Consider the following 24,011-nt stretch of genomic DNA (forward strand, 5'->3'; position numbering starts at 1 on the left):
ATTAATTATGACTATTGAATTAACGTACTTTAATGAATTCATTATTTCCAAATTCAACTAAAATATTAATGAGTTTGGTTGTTAATCCATGTTTGTTTTACTCTTTATGATATTGATTGATTGATTTTCAGGATATTTAAATTAGGTTTTTATGTGTATTTTACTCATGAGTCAAAAAACAAAAATATGTATTTCACTCTATTTACTTGGTCTTATATCTTATTAGATGTCAACAATGAAAAATACACAACAATTAAAGCTGATCAAACAAAAAAATACACCACAATTAAGATGGTTTCTCTCCCAACCCCCCTCAATTCTTTTCTACCCCCCAAAAATCCAAGTTTGCCCCTTGCGGTTTGAAACATTTTTGCCAAAAAACTTCGGTTTGTATTCACCGAAGCCAAATATTAGACCATTTCGGTAACTGCAAACCGAACATTAGCGTTTTCGGTACACAAAAAATGAACGTCAGTTTGTTCGGTATCTGCGAACCGAAATGTCATAGATTTTGGTACGTTGGTCGCTGGAATTAGGACATTTTCGGTAGAAGTTTACCGAAATAATTGTTTCGGTACCTGCGAACCGAAATGTTCTAGATTTCGGTAAGTGGTTACCGAAATTTATCAGAATGTCAGCTTATTTCGGTTCGTATAAACCGCAGTACCCCCCAGGGGCAAAAACGGAAATTCAGGGGGTAGAAAAGAATTGAGGGGGGTTGGGAGAGAAACCATCCACAATTAAAAACTTGGTAGTTGTAGTATTTTCATTTTGCAAATTGATTTTATGAATGGGCTGCTTCATGTTCCTATTGGGCTTAAAGTGAAGGTGAATATGCTCAGGCCCAAAGCACCTCAACTCATACATAAGATCTTGGATAATTCTCTTCCAACCCCGTGATTTTTTTCAATCTCTCAATTTTCTAATTTTGTCCTTGTAAAAAAATTCGGTTTGCAAAAATAAAAATTTTTCTTGGTGCAAATTCAGAAAAAATTCGGTTAATAGAAACCGATTTTTTTTTTCAAGTATGGGAAGATATGGTAGGCACATTGAAATGTGTGTAAGGATGAGGCTCATCCTATGGGCTATGTCCACTTCCCCTCATCCAATTCATTTTTCTTTTTATATCGCTCATCTAATTCCTATAGCATTGGTTGTTGAATTCAATTTATCATTGATTGGAAATTATGATCCAATGCTAAAAGACTATGAACCTTAAGATTGCACGAATAATGGAACGAGTAAATAGGAATCGGGGAGGAATTGAACCTCCCGGCCGGCTAGCCCGCGTTCCAACCGATTCGCTGTGAATTAATATTTAAAAAAGTTATGTTAACATTTGAAATTATGCATTTAACTTAAAGTTGAGTGCATAAATTTTAAGACTAGCTTTCTTTTCTACTATAAAAATGGGGTAAATTCTAATATGGACGACTTCATCAAGTGATCCATGGTGGACCAGTCATGAATAACATTATAACGATTACGAATTTTACAAAATCCACCGTTGGATTGAAAGTTTATATCATATAGACCATCCATAGAAAAATTAAAAATCATTTGATATGTTATTGAGACACACCAAGATTAACAGTTTATTAAATAACGTAAATCTTGATGGGTTTCAATAACATATCAAATGATTTTCAAAAAAATTTTAAAAATTTATGGATAATCTAAACGATATAAACTTTTAATCCAACAGTGAATTTCGTAAAATTCATATTCGGTAGATCATTTGTCCACAGTAGACCACTTGTGAAAGTAGTCCACCGTAACATTAACCTAAAAATGGAGAGAATTCCAACTCACCGTTAACTTTCACCTTAGTTTTTAACATGTGTCTTTAGTTTAGATCACATATTTAAGTTTTTCATTTACATTTCTATAAGCTTTAATGTTAACAATCCTTATAAATTGAATTAAAACATACAAAAAAGTATAAATATATAAAAGAAACAAAATTAGATTTCATAATATAAATGGTTAGTTGGTTCAATGATGATTAATACTGAACTTGGTACGAAAAACCACAATTTGATTCTCGCAACTGTGATCGGGAGGGACTAGAACCGATTGATGTCAGAATTATCTCCCGAACCATATTAAGCGATCAAATAGACTAGATGAACCTGAGATATGGGTGGTAAAAACAAAGATCTTGTAATAGTATTTTTTTTGGCATAAATCGAATATCTCTACACTTCGAACCCCAGACATGATTAAGTTTAAAAAGACTCGCTTCATCTAATCTAATTGATTTATAATTTTTCCTTGAAAAGATATACTGTAGTAATTTTTCATTACTGTAACAATTACAACGATTAAGTTTTTTTTTTCCTACGTAACGTAACGGGAAAGAACGAAAGATTATAAAATCAATAAGTTATTAATACTGAAGAACAACCGAAACCAAACACATTCATTCTCTCAACTAACCAAACCAATTCGGTAGATTTTGTTTCATTCTCTCAACCATGGCTGATTCTTCATCCAACCTCAAATCAGAAGCTATAATCGATTTGATGAAGCAACACTTTTCCACCGACGCTGGCAAAGAACTCGTTAAAAAAATTGGACTCGTTTATCAATTTCAAATTGCTCCTAAGGTTCCTTTTTTCTTCTAATAATCTCTTTGCATTTTAACCTAATTCCCAAATTATAATATTGTTGTGAATTTTGTAGAAAATTGGAATCGATGAAGTTATCTATACTGTTGATCTCAAGAAAGGAGAGGTCACTAAAGGTTAGTTAGTATTTTCAATTCAATTGTTCCTAATTTCTTATGTATTTGCAATAAAATCTCTATCATAAACATGGTTTTCAATTCTGTTAAGATTTTGATTACTAGTATTATTGATAATTGCAACCATTATGTCAACATTTTTGGGTCTTTGTGTGTGACTGTGTTGTTATTGCAATTGTAATTACAGATGCATTGGTTGCAATTAACAGTAAAATTTTAATGATGTTAAGGCTGATGATTTAGCCACAACCGTTATGTTAATGCATGGTTTGTTTGGATTGGCTTTTTGAGGTTATCTACTGACATAAAACTTGTGAAACTGTTTGAGAGAACTTATGAAATGTATATAAGTTGTTTTTAGCTTATTTCCATAAGTTCTCCAATATATCTGATGAAAATAGCTTATACGGAAATAATTTGGCTTATTTTGTTTTGTGTAAAAGAAATAGTTTATTTATAAGCGCTTATATGATAGACGCTTATGGTATAAGCTTGAAATTAAGCTATTTATCCAAACAGGGCCTGGATCTATTAACATGCAATTAAGTTAGTAAAGATAGAACAGGCATTTGAAATTAAGTATCTCATTTTATGCTGGTTGGTGACTTCCATATCTTCTGTGGTTACATGCTTCCAAACTTTTAGATTATAGATTGTTGTCTAGGTAGCTGACTAATCAGTAACTATTACAATTTTTCTTTGAATGAGATGCTTGCTTGCTACAATCTTTTTACTATTTTTACTACAATTATACTTAATTTGGCCAGTTTTATTGTTTTCTCCTACAATGCCGTCATATATGATTATTTGGGTTGTGTCTGTTTATAGGGCCATATGAAGGTGGAAAGGCAGATGCAACTTTTTCATTTAAAGATGAGGACTTTGTTAAGGTTGCATTAGGGAAGATGAACCCGCAAATTGCTTTCATGAGGTTCGACATTTCAACTAGAGATTTGTTTCCCTTTCACTTCCTTCGCTATGGCTTTTCTTTGTTTATCCGTTCACTTCCTTGTATCTGTTGTGGTTGTGTGCGAATACAGGGGTGCAATGAAGATTAAGGGAAGCTTGAGTGCTGCTCAGAAATTTACTCCCGATATCTTCCCAAAGCCTTCCAAAATGTGAGCATAGATGTCTGTCACTACAGCGATCAAGCAAAATATATATCCTCAGAACCTGAGGAGTATGTCTGTAGTTAAATACATCTATCATCATTCCTAAGGTTGTAGAGGGGTTCATGAGAAAATACATCTATCATAATATAGATAGTGTTCTGCAAATCTTCCAAATGAATTTTATAATAATGTAATTGAATGTTTCAAGTTTGAAAATTTATCATCATGCATCATTTTCATATGTGTCCATCGTTTTTTCCTTTAATACTTGGATCAATGCATCGTTACTTGAGCCTATCGTTAAAATCTGTACTTGTGAATGCTGGGAATAGTGAATGTCTGTGAATGCTCATTTCCCAGTGGAACTATAATGTAATTTCACAGCTGAAACATATTGTTGGGAATGGGATTATGAGAACTAACTTGTGTTTAGTGTGTTGGGGAAGTACTATTTTTGGGAAAGTGCTCAGAATTTTAATCAATTTTTTTGAGCAAACTAGGGTGTAGTTAAAGAAGCCTATTCATAGGTTGAAATTGAAATCTGGGTTGTTATTACTGTAAACCTATCTGTCATGGTCTGTGCTGGTTTGACGTATGTGATATGCAAAATTTTAAAATGTAAATTATGTTTATCCTTCTGTTATCAAATGCATATCAGATACTACTTAATGTCATTTATCAAGAATTTAATTAGTACTTTACTCTTTTTAGTCAAAAAAAATTAGTACTTACTCTTTGTGCTGGTTACATGTGATATCTAGAATTTTAAAATGTAAATCGTGTTCATCAAATGGATATCAGATATTATTCACTTTAGCATAAAATGCATATCAGTATAACTTAATGTCATTTATCCCTTTACAAATACTAACAGACAAACTTAATTAGCATTTTATAACTTTAGAAATCACTTTCTTTCCATTTTTTTGACCAAACTTTAGAGAGATAACCTTAAGAATAAGAATAAAATCTAGCATTTTACTGTACTCCAATTCTTTCATAATCAAGGCAGTTGACGGAGTACGATACCCTATGAAAAGTAATATATCATTAATAAAAAGTATCCATTTTAATTAATTAATACTAATGGGAAATAAAAGAAACAAAGCATAATCTGGGGATTTGATTTCTCATTGGATAAGACTTTGGATGCATTTGCAGTGGATCTGACTACTTGACTAGCTGACAAATTTTAAGCTTTCTCAAATGTGAAACTTTGACTCTCTTCACTTTGTTTTCCATCAGAAATGAATGTCCTGAATATTATGTATGTACGTTTCAAAAAAGTTACCATGTAATTTTGGACGTTATGAAATCCTCATAATTGTGAGTCTTTTTTTTTGACAATCATAATTGTGAGTCTTTATCTCTAATAAACCCAATTTCCTTTTTCATACCTACATACATACATACACACTATTCTGATCCTCTATATAAGTCACAGCTGCACACACACTTAGCTCCAACAAACACATTTGAAGCAATGGATTCTCTTCCTTGGCTCAGTCTTTTCTGTCTTTCATTTTTCCCTCTTTTAGCTTCCTCTGCCTTGCTCTTTCAGGTATGCATAAACGCTTCATAAACAACCTTAATTTAGATATGTGCATGTATATAATATAAATATTAATGTTGTTATAGGGATTCAACTGGGAATCAAGTAACAAAGGAGGGTGGTACAACTCTTTGAAGAACAACATTGGTGATCTAGCTAATGCAGGAATTACCCATGTTTGGCTCCCTCCTCCATCTCAAAGTGTTGGTCCTCAAGGTAATACATATTTACTGTTCTATGATGATCATTGTCTGTTATTCATTTTCAAACGCATGATCAAATTTCTAGCAGTTGTATGATCATATAAGGTTGTTTGTGGTACCGTTGTGATTCTTAACATAGCAAAGAATCAGAGTTAAATATGTTTGATAGATCACAGCCAATTTGAAGTCCTAGAGACATCAAATAATCTTATAATTTGATTTTAGTGCAGATTGTGATGCAGTCACTGTCGTTCTACAATAGAGGCCGTTTGATGAAGATTAGACGGCTCACATTCTTCGTCTTTTGAATTAAAGTCAGATATTTTTTTTGACTATGAGCCGTTTGATCTTAATATAGTTGTTTTGATCCCATGATTGCATGGAACACAAAATTCAAAAACCTTGATGTTGCAGCCCACACAGTTTTTTGTGAACTTTATATTTAAACCTTATATCAGATAATATGTTGGGTATGACTTATAGTTTCTGATAAGTGGGTACAATTTGGGTGTAATGTTGTAATTTAGGCAATATTATTTAAATACAACCTATACATTGCTCGAAATAATAGAAAGAAACATGTGTGCTCACTGCTCATTGTTTGCGTTTTTCGTATCTTTATTCTTTTGAACCAGGGTTACTTTACTATTCTAACATATTATCATATCCTTGTTTATTTGAATTCAGGGTATCTTCCAGGAAGGCTTTATGATCTTGATGCATCAAAATATGGTTCAAAAGATGAACTGAAGTCACTAATTGCAGCTTTCAAAGATAAAGGAATCAATTCTGTAGCTGACATTGTGATCAACCACAGAACAGCAGACAGAAAAGATGGTAGAGGAATTTACTGTATCTTTGAAGGTGGTACTGAAGATTCAAAACTTGATTGGGGTCCATCTTTCATTTGCAAAGATGACACTGAATATTCCGATGGCACTGGAAATAATGATAGCGGAGAAGGATACGGAGCTGCACCTGATATTGATCATCTTAATCCTCAAGTACAAAAAGAGTTATCTGAATGGATGAATTGGCTCAAAACTGAAATTGGATTTTCTGGTTGGAGATTTGATTTTGTCAAAGGTTATGCTCCTAGCATAATGAAAATTTACATGGAAAATACTAAACCAGATTTCGCTGTTGGAGAGAATTGGAATTCCCTTTCTAATGGACAAGACGGAAAGCCTAACTATGATCAAGGTGAAGCTAGAGGTCAACTTGCGAATTGGGTTGAAAATGCGGGTGGTGCTATTAATGCTTTTGATTTTACTACCAAAGGAATTCTTCAAGTTGCAGTACAAGGTGAACTTTGGAGGTTGAAGGATTCAAATGGAAAACCACCTGGTTTGATTGGTATAAAACCAGAAAATGCTGTGACATTTATCGATAACCATGATACAGGTTCAACTCAGAAACTTTGGCCTTTCCCATCTGATAAAGTCATGCAGGGCTATGCTTACATTCTAACACATCCCGGAACACCATCAATAGTAATTTCTCTAACCTTTTACCTTTTAATATTTTCTTGCGTTGGTTATTGAATATGTGCATGATTATATATGGTTGTCGATTTTCTTTTTACGCAGTTCTACGACCATTTCTTTGATTGGGGACTGAAGGATCAGATAGCAAAATTAACTGCAATTAGAAAGCGGAATGGCATCAACGAAAAAAGCACGGTGAACATTCTAGCAGCAGATGCTGACGTTTATGTAGCAAAGATAGACAACAAGGTTATTGTGAAGTTAGGACCAAAGACTGACGTTGGAAATCTTATTCCTCCAAATTTCCGTGTTTCTGCATCTGGCCAAGACTATGCTGTATGGGAATGACTTAATTGAGTGCAATTAATATTATGCACCACTGATCCACTCCTTCATATTAGACATGACCTTATCATAAACTATATACATAATGTCTTAACTCTTAAGTAACTTTAAATTTGTATTTCCCATAAAATAATAATTGTATGCTGTATGACTGGTTTTTGTCCATGATGTATTATTTCAGTAATAAGAATTTACTTAACAACTCTAATGAAAGATGTGTTAGAGATGCTCTTTGGTGGCCCTATGATCATATATATGATTGCTGTATAATTGTTTTTTTAAGACAGTCCATGACTATTAATATCACATAATAACTTGTTAATCACATACTGTGAAAAAAACAGACTTTCCAAACGCAGGCCTAGGCTTTAGACTTTTCTTTTTAATCAGCACATCATTTAGACTTAATATTAAAAAATGGGTCATGCTAAACAGTGCCCCAGAGCACATGTTAAGCATACTAAAAAAAGAAATTAAAATAAAGTTTATATTGAAAAGATAACTTTTTATACTTTTGATGCATTGAATGCACGCATTTCAAGACAATTTCTATTTTAATATTTTTAACCAAACCAGTGCTCCGGGGGCATTGTTTAACATTTTCCTTATAAACACATAAATAATATTAAAAAAAAAAAATCATTATCATCATCAGCCTATTCCTCCCTCTGTTTATTATTTGCTACTTTTTTTTTAGTGCTGCTGATTGAAGATAATCAAAATGCCATATACTGTTGATTATAGATTATTCTGATATTTCTTACTTTTTTTTTAGTCCATTTGAGTATAATAAAAATGTCATATCATGTTATATATTCCTTACTTTTCAATTTACTTTTGTTTTCTCATTTTTTCAGTTTTGATGAAATTAGGCAATTCCATGTATTTAATATATAAATAATATGCTGATATTCCTTACTTTTTTTTTAAGTATATTTTGAGTACTTCATATGATATGATGATATTAATTAATAAACACATGTGCTTAAATACATTGAATTAAAATTGGCAATGATAGCAATAACAAATGAGAGGTTCAATTGGTGTTTTTGTGAAATTATTGAGAGAATCCTAGAAATCTCTTGAGTTCAGATATAGCATTCTCTTTATTTTCTACACTTGAACTCCATGATTCTCTCGAGTCAATTTTCAATTTAAAGTATTGTTTTTTTCCATGGTAATATATTATGCCGGTATGGCGCGGTGGGTACTAAGCTACCGTATCCGTACACATATCTACTCATTTTTACGGGAAATTACCTATGCTCGTACATTTTTTTCCATCCACTAAGCTCGAAAACCGGTTGGACCAATGTAATTTACCTTTTGATTTCCGGCCATTGAAAAGCTTACTTTTATGGTGTCAATTAACTTATGTGTTTCAAATATGCAAATATCATACCATGACAGATTTAACTTATTAAGTAATGAAGAAATCAATTGGTGATTTTCATATACCAACACATCAATGCTTATTAAAAAATCAAAAAATACTAACATATCAATGGTTTATTCCAAAGTGGATTCCTTACCTTATACTTACGTTTGATTTGCTGAAAAATAAAAGACCGGACATGAAAACTTCGGTTGTACTATGTTTTTAAAACTATTCCACCATTCATGATATTCAAATCTCAAACTCAAAAAATACCTTTGATTTGGTAAAATCTCACACTAATCTTTACATAAAGTTGTTCAATATATCAAAAGGCTATAAACAATAAAGAAACATATTATTTTTATTTTTTTTTTTTGTTATTTTCTCACCAAGGGTGATGAACTTAACTTCATGTCCTCAAAAAGCACATAGTAGAAAATCATTCATAATATTGCAAAATCACTAACATGTACAAGTATAGTAAACTCTTTGAATAATCTTTAAAATGCTCTTTGAATACATAACAATGCATTGTAGTTTCTCAAAAAGTGATTACCCTGAATGAGTTTAATGTGTTTTTCTTCTTCCAAAGAACATAAAAAACCGTGGAAAAAACGACTTTTTCTTCTTTTTTCCACTTCTCGCATCCGGTGGAGATCCATTTTCATTGTTTGCATGAACATAAGATTTTTGACTTGAAAAGTAACTTACAGGAAAAGTTGCACTATGATTTGGATTAAGTTTACCGCCATGACTTGTGTTCTGGTTTACCGATCTTTGGCCTACTTCGCCCTCTTTTCTGCGTTGTCCATGTTCTGATCTCCACTTTCTTAATTTTTGTTCTGCACCTAATTTTCCTTCCCTTGCCTTCTCAGCTTTTCCCATTGCAATCTTCAAAGATTCTCTTCTTGCAGCCATTTCTTTGTTCACTTCATTCAACTTCTCCAATGTTTTCAGTTCATTCTCCTTAGCTATATCAATCTCAGAATTCGCGGTCGCAACTCTCACATTGGCTTTTTCTTCTGCATCATGAGCTTGTTTCGTAAGATGATAGTACTCTTCAACCGAAAGTATCACACCATTCGATGGATCCACTTCATTGTTGTTGCTTCTAGCCGATTCACTCTCTTGCAATGCTTTAATTGCTTGTATTGCCAACCTTTCAGAAGCTCTTGCAGCTTCTATCTCCTTTTGAGCTGCAAGTAATCTACTATTCATTGTAATTGCACCGGCCTTGGCTCGTTCTGCTTCTTCCTGTACTCTCCGAAGCACTTCGCGAGCTTCTTGAGCAAGCGAGTTTGCTTTATTAGCCTCTTCGTCCGCTTCTTTTAGTTTCTTTGGAAGCTCAAGGATAGTGTCTTTGCCTTCTTTTTCCTTCATATGAACAAAAGTGATGTCCGATTTAATTTTGTCCAGATCGGCTTCAATAGATGCAACTGTAACTGAGGCCATTCCCTCTCTTTGCCTCATCGAGTTGAGCGATGATTTCTCTTGTTCGAGTTCTGATCTTAATGATGTTGCAGTCACCTTTAAGTAACTTACCTCAGAAGTAGCTTTCTCTATGTTAAGCTTTATTTCCTCAAGTTCTTTTCTGGCTGATGCAATTGCTTCTTGTATTTCATTGTGTGATTTCTTCTCTCGTTTCTCTTTCGTTACTCCTTCATCGCCTTTGTGGTTTGACTTTGATTCCATATAGGCATTTAATTCGGCTTTCAAATTAAGCAACAATGTAAAGGATTTCCTAAGTTTAGATTTAAGATCCTTAGAAAACAAAATTTTCTGGTTGAGTTTTTCTAGTTCTTCTTCTTGTTGTTTAAGTTCCTTCTCCCAATTGAGAAAATCTTGATCTCTTGCCATGACTGTTCCTATTCTGTGTTCTTCTGCTTCCATATGTGCAGAATGTGCCGTTTCCAAAGACTCCTTGGTGGCAATTAACTCAATAGTCAAATCTTCTACTGCCTTTTCTACTTGTTTTGATGCAGCAACAGCTACTTCGGCTTTGTTGATAGCTTCGCCTTTTTCATCAACTAAGGAAGCATATTCCACACGCAACGCATCTAGCTCCTCTTTCACCGATGTTAACTCGGTAATTGCAGATGTATACCTTGCTTTAGCAACCTCAAGCTGAGCCTTGGCCGCCACGCTAGAATCTTCGGCAATACCTTGCTCCATCTCTTCCACTCTTAGCTTTGCAAGTTCTGAGTCTTGTTTTGCTTGACGCTCTTCGGTTTTTGCCCTCTCTAGGTTCAGTTTTAGTTCTTCTATTAGTCTTTTTGTACTGTCAAGCTCCTGAAGTGCTTCGACTTTTTCTTTTTCAGCCACCTCTGATCTTTTCCTGTACTCCGGAATCTCATCGTGCGCTTTTTCAAGCTCTTGTTCTACATGCTTGCGTCTCTGAAGTCAAATAATAATGAAACAATTGAAATTGAAACGACAAAAAAAATAAAATATATTTCTTCAAGAAGAAGTCAAGTATTCAGGAAATTTTGAGCAAAAGGGAAATAAATTATAAAAGCAAGATTGATATATACCTCTACGGTGACCATTCTATGAGCCTTCCAATCTACGATTCCTCCGAACTTAGAAACAGCTTCCTTAACAGATTCAAATGGAGATGCTGTATCGATTATGCCTCTTTTTTCAGCAATTTGCTTAGCGTCTGTAGGCGAGTCAACAGCGCCAACAGCAACATCAGAGCCCTTGATTGTAGACACAATAGCCTTTAGTTCTTTGAGATCATTCTCCAACTCTTTTGTTTCAGAATCCGAAGCCGATAGTTCCATCTGATTATCAACAGCAACATGCTTCAGAATGTTCTCTATATCTTCTTTTTTTTTTGACAAAATGTTCACTATATCTTCTAAAGATTGTTCAGAATCTTCAACCACAGGTTCCTGATGTTGACTTTGTTCTGTTACATGAACTTCAGCATTTGATGATGAAGCTAAATTTTCTTGAGGTGCATTAATAAGTACGGTCCGAGGTGAATCTGTTAGAATTAATTTATTTAATAATTAGTTACACACAAGCCATTCTCAATACACATATTTTAATTATAATGATCATACTTTAGCGCGGAAGCCAAATAAAACATGAGTATGCATATAATAAACAACCTTTAGGGTCAATCTGCAACCCTTCTGTTACAGAAGAGGATGTTGAGAGTTCCATATGATTATCATCAACATCGCCGCCGCTAGCAGTAACAGTTGAACCAACATCTTGTTGTCTGTTAAAGGTATCTTCTAAAGCTTCAGGTTCAGAATCTGCAGCTATTGGAAGATACTCATCTTGTTCTTGAACTTTTTCTTCTGGAGTTGAAGTTGAATTATCATTGAGAGGATGTTCATCTTCTTGTCTTATAGATTGATCATCAGAAGCATTTGCATTTGTTGACTTTGATTCTATTTCAGATAAATTATTCGCTTGAAAATGAGTTTCATGTTCCACGATATTGTTATCATCAGAAGAGTTGATGGAAGCTTCATTGGAAGAGTGATCAATTGTGGGAGTTATTATGATATCAGTATTTTCTTGAGTAGTTTCAGCTAGCGAATTCGGTTCAACATTTCTCGAGGAGGATTCTGAGGAGGTTGGTTTGTTATCAACTTCCTCCATTGGTTAAAAAGCAATCCGAGAGTGCCAAAGATATCTAGAAGACAAGTGAAAAACAAAATCAACGCGCGTAGAAAAAGTCATCATGTAGAAGTTTCAAATTTAAAATGAACGAATCGAAGCAATAATGACTGAATGGCTGAAACTAAGTGAATCGGCTACCCTGCCAATTACAATACCTCGACAAAATGACAATTAGTTTACCTAAGGATCCATACCGGTTGAACATCAATTAATGGAAAAATAACACAATCTTATAATACATGAAAACCTAGTAATTCTTCCCTATGTATACATATTCAAATTGAAACCAAAATTACTATCACTATTCACGACGAAAACGAAGAAGACATAATATATTAATATATAAGATCATGAAAAATAACATTTCAAATAATAATTACATACAATAGAAGCCAGATTAATTTTGCCATACCTATAATAATTCAGACATATATATTAACCCTTCCTGCAAGCTTTCAATTCTTAACCATGCAGGGAAAATTCTTCAGGAAGAAGAGTTTAATCAATTTTGATCTGAAAAATTATTAAACCATATGAAAAATAATTATATGATTTATAAACACTAATCCAAACTTTGCAAACCAGAAAAATTATGGCTATAATAATTATGAATTTTTTGCAACATGGACATGCAAAGAGTGGACAAGGGGAGGAATTAAAAAAAAACAAAGAACAAAAAAAAAAAAGATTAAGCCTAAACTTGGTGCCTTGAAAAAGAAGCACAAAAATAAAAAATCAAATAACAGAAGGATGAAAAGCAAACAACATACCCTGATTAAGCAGAAAGGAAATTGATGATTGATAGTTAGCAGATATTAATGATCAGTGAAAAATTGAAGGAGGAAAAATTAAAATTAGCTTATGGAAAAAATGAATTAAAGGAGGAAAAATGTTGGAACTAAATTTAGAAAAGAAAGAGTCAATCAAAGATGCATGACATGTATGTACAGTTAGTGGAGCCTACAAAACCAAGTTGTCACATAAACAAAACAAAAATGCTGCTATTACCTCATTCTACAATTCTATTGAAATTATTTGGTTTGGTTTCTTCATCTTTTGTTGTATAACATTGGCTGCTACCTGAAAAGTCAACCTACTCTTATATAATGTGCTTTGGATATTACTAATATTATATAATTTTTTAGAAAACAATATATTATTTTTTGAAGCAAATAATATTATATTTTTAAATTATTTTATAAATAAAATATTAAACTTTAATTACAAGTATAAAATGAAAGTTAGTTTTGTTGTGTCATCACCTCATTGGCCACGCCACAGTAGCTGCCAGCCACTATTTGACATCTTAAAAATTTGATTTTTAAAGGAAAAAACTTAATTGGTGTCTGTTACACAGTGATGCAAAATCAAAAACATTATATTAGGGCTAACATAAAACTTTGAGGCCTATGGAAGAGTGTGAACAACAAATTTATTTGTGTTTTAATAAAATTATATTTTATTAACATTCAAAAAGACCCATAGGCTCGCCCTGAGCCAGTAGCAGTGTGTGTATGGGTAGTGAGTGTGTGCATCAAAACTATAAAAAGTCTTACACCACAACCTCTAATATGTTAATTTCATTTTAAACCTAGCAATCCACCTCAAACACATACGTACTAACTTGAGCGTCAAAACATTTGCAAGTATATTCTCTTCATCAGGGTCGAAGACGACGATTACAAACAATCATCATTGTAAATCATCATCATCTAGTCCTTTGTCGTTGTTGTGAACTCAAGTTTCAAAACAACTTTGCAGAATAAGTACACATTAATAACCTTCTTCGTGTACCTAATGTAGAGCTTTCATAATTTTGATAGTAACTTTAGAAATACACTTAAAGAAGATGCGATAATTTACTTCACGGACAAAATCTCTGGATGAAGACATAATGTTGTAGTTAATAGTCTATTGAAGTACTAAAGTGGAATATAGAAATCTTTTATATTATAAGCTTGTATACACAAGCAAACTCTAAATCCTAATTTGTTTTTCCTGTTTTCCCTCCATTTTATCTTGCAATTTTTATTAAAAAATAATATAATTTTGTCTTGACTAGGATTCGAACCTGCAACCATTCAATGCAAGGCAATATTTCCAACCATTATGGCAAGTATACCAATTGTAATTAAAATTATGTGCAATAATTGATAAGCACCATCAATTTTAAAAGTATATCATATCAAAATTATTGTTGACTATATTATTCATCACGAAATATTTTTATGTCTTTCCTGATCAATGATTTTTTTTCTACCGGATCATAAATTTAGAGAATAATTATCATGTGAGATTTGGAAAGTTATTATCACGTGTAATTTGAAAAGTTATTATCAAACTCAATTCTACTAAATCAATTTTTTTTGCAATACAACCAAACACAACCATAGTCATGTCACTAATCACATTCATTATTTTGTTTTTAATATTGCAGATTTAATATTAACCGATGATCAATTGATATAATATGCACTAGCAGACCAATTGTGATTTAAATTATGTCCACAAAGTGTTAAGCTCCATCAACTTTCATAGGAAAGATTTCATACGACAATTAAGCACCATCAATTTTCATTGCACAATTTAAACAATTAAAAACCGATAATCTCTTATATTATAAGCTTGCTAACATAAGCTAACCCTAAACCAAATTTTTTCCCCTCATTTTCTCTTTCTTTTTATTGCAGCTTTATATTAAAAATATACAGATTTATCATCGAACCTGCATCTCTTACTTACAATAAAACCTTTCAACCGCTAAAACATGTGCTTCAATTATGAAAGAATTTAGGAATCCTAATATGTTAACCCTGTTTTCAATAAATTTGAACGGCGGAATTAATCACAATTTTTATTTATTTATGGATGTCTACTTAAGTTTATGTTCTTGATTACGTCTTTAATTTTTTTTTAACCTTTAATTATCATCAATTTTTTAACCTTTATGTGAATATATGCCTTGACAGGAATATTTTTGTTTTGATGATTGACAAAAGAGTCCGAGAATGACAAGGATGCAAAAAGCGGAAAAGAGGGTCAAGCTTTTCAAGACATGAGTTATATACTTATTAAGTTATAATTCATATATTTTTAGGATCCTTATGTGAGTAGTAAAAATAGCTCTCATGAAAATATAACACACACTAAAATTATTTTTGCATAAATTGTCTTTGGAAATTGCATATTTTCTTATGGCTTTAAAAATATTTGTGAGCATGATTTTGAACAAAGTCATAATTATATTATAGCAAAGGAAATGCTTTTCAACGTGCTACTAAGCAGGATGATATTTTTTTTCTGGCACACAAACATTTATGCATTAACTGTCTCAGCATGATTTTCTTATATGGCATTATTTGTTTCCTTTCTTAAAAGAGACCATCGATTTTACAATATGCATAATCGTTTTTGCAAAGAGATCAATTGGATTAATTTCTTTCTTTTTTCATAATATGACCGTTGCATATCATTCATTTTGGCATTAACCAAATTGTATCATTTGCATTAAAAGGTTTCGTTACCGTTGGAGGAATTCTTTATGGATTTTGCATCTCTCATTTTTCTCTTATAAATAGGTGCCTTATGCTAGCTTATTAAAAAACTTAATTTGGCATAAATATTCTATAAAAATATTACTCACCACTCTCATTATCGTTACACTTGCTAATATATTTACTTGAGAGCTCTTTTATACTACATAGTTTATCTTGTAGTACTTGTGCTTCAATTTGTTATATCTACACATTTGGTGTAATCTTTCAATCTTGTAATTTCTATTGTATTGGGTGTGATCCCAAGGTTTTCAAGAGAGGTGATATCTCTTAGTTTAGAGGCTCTTGCACAAGGGAGGTGATATCCCATTGTTTGTGTTGAGAGTTCTCGATTGTAAAGGTTATTAGCTTATCCTGTTATAAAAGCTTGGTTTAGTGAAATCTCAAGGTGCTTTCCTTGGGGACTGGAGTAGGCCCTTTGTTTTGGCCGAACCAGGATAATTTCTTTGTGTTTTTCTTCTTACCCTTTCATCTCTTTTATTTCTCGCTGCAAGTAATTTTTTATTTGGTTAAAATATTTTAAGTGCTTATTTTTAATCAATTTTTGAGTACACAATTCACCCCCCCTCTTGTGTCGTTTGGAGTCACTTGACTAACACTTTAGTTATCAGCAATTTTTTTTTAATAAGTAAACAAAACGATGAGATTCAAAAATTATTTCAAAAATATATAAAATATAAAATAAGCACATAAACAAATATAGAATAATTAGTCCATGAAATTCTCTATACTACTCTTATTGAAAATGCTCTTAGAATTTTTGTATTTTATTTTTTATTATTACATATTACACCTAATTAGACCCATGCACCGCATGGGTCAAAGTTCTAGTATAATTGAAACTTTTATTGTCTAGAATACTTAAGTATCATAAAGAAAAATATCATCTAAATAATTCAAAATCTATTAATGTATGTGAAACACTAGATCATGTTATTGGTACATAGAAACTTCAACATTCAAAACAAGCTTCAAAGTAATAATCTATCCAAAGTTGAACTACATCAACTAGAAGGAGTTTACATCAAATCATAGTGAAGAGATCACAAGAAGCATTCTTGCTCCTTTTTTCTTCTTCAAGGAAACTCTCCGGTTTGGTACCAGGTTCAATCTTGAAAAGCGACAACATCACCAATGTGAGCCCATTTAGATTAATTTTTTTTTGAGATTATGAAAAATAATTTATGCGAATAAATAAATTTTTATATTAATTTATAAATTTTTACTAGCAAAAATTGTATGTTCATAAACTATTATTTCATAAAATAATATATTAATTTTTTTTATTTGTTTAAATTATTTTGCATAAGTTCAAAAAGCTCAAATTTGAAGGGCAAAAGTGGAAATAAGCTTTTTCCATCTCCTTTCTTGTCAAGTTTGAGAAAAGTACTTCTCTCTCGCAGTTGCTTCTCTTCTCAAATACCAAACGCACCTTAGTCAATAATCAATTACATAAAACTTTAGCCAAAAAATTACGTGTTTGCATTATACTTAGATTCATTTTAAAAATCATGTGTTAAAAATCTTGATGGTAAAAAAGTCTCTGTAAAAAAGTCTTTAAAATTTCACAAAATCAATATAGTCCAACAAAATCTCATAAAATCATCAAGACTTTTTTTTTGCCAAAATTGTCTCATGAAATCCCAATCCAATACACCCCCTAAGTATAAGATTATGTATGATCTTATTATAATAATTAAGTGATTGATAAATGTGATCGATCGAAACCCCATTTTTGTATAGAATTCCGATTCCAATCGATCGATCATCGCGATGTATCAGTGGAGGAAGTTCGAATTCTTCGAGGAGAAGTACGTTTCAAAATGCACGATTCCAGAGGAAGAAGATGAAGATGAAAGAGAGAAAGATAGGGAGAGGAAAATCGAGTGCTGTTCGAGTGGAAGGGGTAAGGTGGTTACTGGTTTTGATGATGGAACCGTTTGCTTGTTCGATCGAGGTCTCAAATTCAATTACGCTTTTCAACCTCACTCTTCTTCTGTTCTCTTTCTTCAACACCTCAAGGTTCTTCTTCTTCTTTCAATTTTTCAATTCCTTCAATTTGAATAGCTTTTGTGGATGAACATTGATTTTGGGAGAGGTGGGTAGTAAGTTGTAGAAAGTGGAAATCAAAATCATAGGTTAGAGGTGAAATTTGATTCATTCAATTGCTTCAGTTTTTGAATTGTTTGTTTTGGGTAAATGGGTTTTTCATTTTGATTGGTAAATAGTAATCTTTACTTGTTTTAATTTGATCATCTTTTGGTTGCTTCAATTTTTATTGTTGTTGTTGTTGTTGAGAATATTGCTTCATTTGTTAGAATTATTATCCTAAATCCCATTTTTCGTTGTTGGCATTGTGAAAATCGGTGAAAGGATTCTAGGGTTTAGTAAGGCTTGTTTGGAATTGTCTTATTTGAGCTTATCTATGGCAATTTTCATAAACTTTTTTCAGCTTATTTTCATAAGGGCTTGTGCTATAAGCTGAATATAAGCTGTTTATACAAACAGGGCCTTAATACCATATATATATATATATATATATATATATATATATATATATATATATATATATATATGTATGTATGTATGTCACACGAGTGTTTATATGTTGGTTTAAAAGAAAAGGTTGGTGTAGGACTTTTGTAGTTTAAATGCTTTCTATACTAGTCTTGATTTGAACTTAAAACAGTGTGTTTTTGTCTGTTGATTAACCAGCAACGCAACTTCCTGGTAACAATTGGGGAAGATGAACAACTTACTCCTCAGCAATCAGCTTTGTGCCTGAAGGTTTTTGACTTAGATAAGATGCAATCTGAAAGTACAAGCACGGCGAGTCCTGATTGTGTTGGGATATTGCGTATATTCACTAATCAGTTTCCTGAGGCAGTGGTAATGACACTGTTATGCACGCTTGTTACTCTTTATCTTTAGAGAAATTATATTTATATGGTAATGGTAAATCTGGTTAGCAACACAGTTTGATTACTTCTGCCCCTCTTTTTAATGATTCTGGAACTACGATATATTGCAGATTACATCTTTTATTGTCTTAGAGGAAGTGCCTCCTATACTCCTCATAGCTATTGGCTTAAACAATGGTTCTATTTACTGCATCAAAGGAGATATTGCACGGGAGCGTATCACCCGTTTCAAGCTTCAGGTGGAAAACCATTCAGACAAAACTCATTCCTCAATCACTGGTCTTGGGTTCAAAGTGGATGGTCAAACACTTCAGTTGTTTGCGGTAACCCCAAGTTCTGTGAGCTTGTTTTCATTGCATGATCAACCGCCAAGGAGGCAAACGCTTGATCAGATTGGATGTGGTATAAACAGCGTTGCAATGAGTGACCGTTCTGTATGCAACCTTCGTTCCTTTCTCTCAGTATATTTTTATATGTTATCATATGCATATCCTTGCCGAATGCTAAATATTGATGTATGTTAACATGAACAGGAGTTTATAATTGGTCGGCCAGAGGCAGTATATTTTTATGAAGTTGATGGACGCGGTCCTTGTTGGGCTTTCGAGGGAGAAAAGAAGTTGGTAGGATGGTTTCGTGGATACCTTTTGTGTGTTATTGCAGATCAAAGAACAGGAAAGCATACTTTCAACATATATGACCTGAAGAATCGTTTAATAGCCCACAGTGCTCTGGTTAAAGAAGTTTCTCATATGCTCTATGAATGGGGTACCATCATACTCATAATGACGGACAAATCAACCTTATGTATTGGGGAAAAGGATATGGAAAGCAAGTTAGACATGTTATTCAAGAAAAATCTATATACTGTAGCAATTAATCTTGTTCAGACTCAACAAGCAGATGCTGCAGCTACTTCTGAAGTTCTGAGAAAATATGGAGATCATCTATACAGCAAGCAAGACTATGATGAGGCAATGGCCCAGTACATAAATACCATTGGTCAGCTTGAACCTTCGTACGTGATACAAAAGTTTTTGGATGCTCAAAGAATCTACAACCTCACAAATTACTTGGAAAAGCTACATGAAAAGGGGCTTGCTTCTAAAGATCACACCACACTTCTATTAAACTGTTACACCAAGTTGAAAGATGTTGAAAAACTAAATCTATTTATTAGAAGTGAAGACAGCATTGGGGAACTTAAGTTTGATGTGGAAACAGCAATCAGGGTTTGCCGTTCTGCCAATTACCATGAGCATGCAATGTATGTTGCAAAGAAGGCAGGGAGGCATGAATGGTACTTGAAGATTTTGCTTGAAGATCTTGGTAATTATGAAGAGGCCTTGGAATATATTTCTAGTCTGGAATCAAGTCAGGCTGGGATGACAATAAAGGAGTATGGTAAAATTCTAATAGAGCATAAGCCATCAGAGACAATTCAGATTCTCATTAGGCTTTGCACAGATGAGGGTGACAAAAGAGGTCGGTCAAATGGTGTGTATGTGTCTATGTTGCCATCTCCTGTTGATTTTCTCAGCATCTTCGTTCATCACCCTCATTCCCTTATGGATTTTCTTGAAAAATATACCAATAAGGTCAAGGACTCGCCTGCTCAGGTGGAGATTAACAATACCCTTTTAGAGTTGTATATATCCAATGAATTGAACTTTCCTTCAGTATCACAGTCTAACGAGGGTGCAGATTACCTTAATGTAGCATCAGGAAAAACTTTGAATGCGAGCGCCCAAACCAATGGAACTATTGCTGATCACAAAAGTTCAGAAAAGGAAAAAGGCCGTCTTGAAAGGCGTGAAAAGGGTCTACGCATGCTTAAGAGTGCATGGCCTCCAGAAACAGAACATCCACTTTATGATGTTGATCTAGCTATTATACTATGTGAAATGAATGCATTCAAAGATGGGCTTTTGTATTTGTATGAAAAGATGAAACTCTATAAGGAAGTAGTTGCTTGCTATATGCAGGCGCATGATCATGAGGGCTTAATTGCATGCTGCAAAAGACTGGGTGATTCAATTAAAGGAGGGGATCCATATCTCTGGGCAGATGTACTCAAATATTTTGGTGAGCTTGGAGAAGATTGCTCCAAAGAAGTAAAAGAAGTTTTGAATTACATTGAAAGGGATAATATTTTGCCCCCCATAATTGTCCTTCAAACTCTGTCAAAAAATCCTTGCCTCACACTTTCTGTGATCAAGGATTACATTGCTCGGAAACTTGAGCAGGAATCAAAGATAATTGAGGAGGACCGACAAGCTATTGAGAAATATCAGGTTGGATCTTTTTTCTTAAACATGGTTTGATCTTAACTATATATATATTTTTTTTGAAAGGTGACCTTAACTATATCTGATAGCTTATGTATTGTATTTGTATGTCCGTCCTCAAATAGCCGTTTTCCTTGCTTTTAGTCTATATATGTAGCCCTGTTCTTGTGACTAAGTTATATTTTTAGTTTATTTTCTTTGAGTAAGCTTTTGCTTGAGAGATATTTCTTAATATCATCATGGCATTTTAGAAAAGTTAACAGTATCATAGGTAATCTCTTAAGGGTGGTTTCCTTATTTAATTATGATTTAGAGTATAAGCAAGCATACACAGATTGTTCGTAAATCATTCAACATGGATTACATCACATATCTCACATTTTTTCTCTTCCCTAAACAGTTTCTGCTACTCCGGATAATTTCCTCATAATTAAACATGAACAAGAATTTGGATATTGAACAGAAAATGGAGAAATTGGAATTTGTCATTCTTGAACTCTCTGAGCGAAGGAATGAAAAACACTTATTTGAAATTAGAGCGTTGACCATTAGGTGACTTTGGTCATTTAATGTGAAGCAGACATATGTGCTTTGCTATATATCTGTTATGGTCAGCATCTCCATATATGTTATAAAGCAAGCCACATGTTTATAATTTGTGTGTGAACTGAATTTTTGTCACCTATATCTCTTTTAGTTCCTGTTGAAGATACAGATTAGTGTTTAGGGATGATAAATTTGTAAATACAAAAGATTAGTTTTATAAGAAGTGATAATTTCTTTTAAATAATTCTTGCCTAATGCAAGTTTGTAGTGGTAATTGTACTATCTTAGTCATTTGCTATTTTTACTGTAAACAGCATGGAAGGATTTTTATTAAGTATTCTCTCTGTGCAGGAAGACACACAGACAATGAGGAAAGAGGTTCAAGATCTTAGGACAAATGCGAGGATTTTTCAGCTTAGCAAGTGCACGGCATGCACTTTCACCCTAGATCTTCCTGCTGTGCATTTCATGTGCATGCACTCATTCCATTTGCGGTGCCTTGGCGATAATGAAAAAGAATGCCCCGAGTGTGCCCCAGAATATAAGTCTGTCTTAGAAATGAAAAGAAATTTAGAGCAAAATTCTAAGAATCAGGACAGATTTTTCCAGCAAGTTAAGAACTCCACAGATGGGTTTTCTGTCATTGCTGAATATTTTGGAAAAGGGATTATCAGCAAAACAAGCAACGGATCCACTTCGGGTCTCAGATCTGGAAATGCATCATCAAGTAGTGGCTTCTGAGGTTTACTATTTGCGCCCTTCCTTTCAGATTTTTGCTCCATTCATTACTAAAAAGTTGGTTTCTAAACATTGAATGAACCTGATTAATTTCCGGGTTTTCGACTTCTCCATTATTACTCCAGCAGCTTCAATTTTCTTGAGTTTATATTTTTTTCATAATGTGCTAGCTGTTATATGTTACTCCCTCCGTCCCTAAGTATAGGAACCCCTACCAAAAAACACAAGTATTAAGAAAAGTTGTTGGACTAATAATTTTGTTTGACTTGTGTTAAACTATTACTAATTTTCTCTTTATATTTAATGTATTCAATGTTGTTTTTTATATTTCATTACAAATCAGTGGTATTAATCAGGGTTATATTTGAAAAAAGAGTTATACCGAGGAAAATGGCTCACATAAAAAAAAAAAAAAGTTTCCAAATGGTCATTTTGTTGGAGGCGTTAGAATCTAGTTTTTACGTCAATTCGTTTTGGTTAAGTGAAATCGAAATGTAGATTAACACGTAAACTCTAAACTCGTTGAATTTACTTTATATTAAAATAAACATATAATACATATTTTAACTTATTAAATTTTAAATGTAATCTAAAATTAATAATTATTTTTAATTTAGAAATTTACGTGCTATGAATATTAATTAAAGAAAATATGACAAAATTAATTTTAAATATTACTTCCTCCGTCCCAAAATAAATGACCTAGTTGATCATTGTCACGTTTACCAATGTACAACTTTAATCGAAATGTAGAAATTTGGTGTTTGTGATATATATATATATTTTTTTGGCTTTACACCACCAGTTTAATCTGGTTCGGGGGTCAATTCTGGCATCAAGTGGTTCCAGCCACCTCCGAACGCAATTGTGGGGGATCGAACCGCGGTCCTCCCTACGAGTTCAGCGCCGATAACGATTGGTTGGTGTTTGTGATATTTGATTATGAAGTTTGGTGCTTGTGAATACAATAAATAACTGAGGTAAAAACGTTCTTAGAAGAAAATTACCTAGAGGTTCAATTGTTTTTGTGAGAGAGGAAGTTTCTTAGACGGTGTAGAAATTTGGTGTTTATGATATTTTTTTTTTTTTTTTTTTTTGACAAAGTGATATTTGATTACGAAGTTTGGTTCTTGTGATATTTAATTATGAAATTTGGTGCCTTTAATAATGTAGTTTCGTGGGTTGATGCGTCTCATATATGTTCACCGACTACCATCATTATTAGTTAGTAAAAACTGAGGAGTGTTGTAACTTAAACGTAGCCATTTCAGCCAACTCATAGCTTCCTATATGTTAGGTTTTAGGTTTTCTAGATTTGCCATTCACAACTAATGTGGTCAATCATTGTGCTGTTATCTTTCTCTCATGGTTAGGAAATCTGCTATATATGTATCGGGTGCATTGTTGTCAAATATCGGCTATGGTGGATTGCTGAATTTTTAACAACTGACGTATCAAATTTGTGATGGATGGTAGCTCAAAGTAACCTTTTTTTTGGCTTT

The 24,011-nt window shown here is 33.0% G+C and overlaps 4 protein-coding genes across 5 annotated transcripts; 3 read left to right on the plus strand and 1 right to left on the minus strand.

Annotated features, from left to right (window-relative positions):
• Positions 1–2,384: 2,384 nt before the first annotated feature.
• Positions 2,385–4,276, plus strand: LOC123897804 (sterol carrier protein 2). The gene is made up of 4 exons (XM_045948594.1): positions 2,385–2,609; positions 2,686–2,746; positions 3,575–3,677; positions 3,787–4,276. Exons 1-4 carry the CDS (start codon positions 2,478–2,480, stop codon positions 3,866–3,868), a joined length of 378 nt encoding a protein of 125 aa, XP_045804550.1. The 5' UTR covers positions 2,385–2,477; the 3' UTR covers positions 3,869–4,276.
• A 495-nt stretch (positions 4,277–4,771) lies between these two features.
• LOC123897797 (alpha-amylase) lies at positions 4,772–7,653 on the plus strand. The gene is made up of 4 exons (XM_045948581.1): positions 4,772–5,419; positions 5,497–5,626; positions 6,301–7,106; positions 7,203–7,653. Exons 1-4 carry the CDS (start codon positions 5,342–5,344, stop codon positions 7,446–7,448), a joined length of 1,260 nt encoding a protein of 419 aa, XP_045804537.1. The 5' UTR covers positions 4,772–5,341; the 3' UTR covers positions 7,449–7,653.
• A 1,426-nt stretch (positions 7,654–9,079) lies between these two features.
• On the minus strand, positions 9,080–13,468 carry LOC123897814 (protein WEAK CHLOROPLAST MOVEMENT UNDER BLUE LIGHT 1-like). 2 transcript variants are annotated; one of them, XM_045948604.1, is made up of 5 exons: positions 13,233–13,468; positions 12,875–12,975; positions 11,940–12,475; positions 11,355–11,812; positions 9,080–11,217 (listed from the first exon to the last, which is right to left on the minus strand). In XM_045948604.1, the coding sequence occupies exons 3-5, from the start codon at positions 12,439–12,441 to the stop codon at positions 9,391–9,393; spliced, it is 2,787 nt and encodes a 928-aa protein (XP_045804560.1). In that variant the 5' UTR covers positions 12,442–12,475; positions 12,875–12,975; positions 13,233–13,468; the 3' UTR covers positions 9,080–9,390. The 2 variants fall into 2 exon arrangements, with proteins under 2 accessions (XP_045804560.1, XP_045804566.1); XM_045948610.1 differs by lacking the exon at positions 12,875–12,975 and having other exon boundaries at positions 13,233–13,428.
• Positions 13,469–17,357: 3,889 nt separating this feature from the next.
• Positions 17,358–22,834, plus strand: LOC123897831 (vacuolar protein-sorting-associated protein 11 homolog). The gene is made up of 5 exons (XM_045948619.1): positions 17,358–18,038; positions 18,732–18,905; positions 19,048–19,371; positions 19,471–21,231; positions 22,123–22,834. The coding sequence occupies exons 1-5, from the start codon at positions 17,790–17,792 to the stop codon at positions 22,510–22,512; spliced, it is 2,898 nt and encodes a 965-aa protein (XP_045804575.1). The 5' UTR covers positions 17,358–17,789; the 3' UTR covers positions 22,513–22,834.
• The last annotated feature ends 1,177 nt before the right edge of the window (positions 22,835–24,011 follow it).

This window comes from Trifolium pratense, linkage group LG1 (genome assembly GCF_020283565.1).
Source record: "Trifolium pratense cultivar HEN17-A07 linkage group LG1, ARS_RC_1.1, whole genome shotgun sequence".
Classification (NCBI taxonomy): Eukaryota; Viridiplantae; Streptophyta; class Magnoliopsida; order Fabales; family Fabaceae; genus Trifolium; species Trifolium pratense.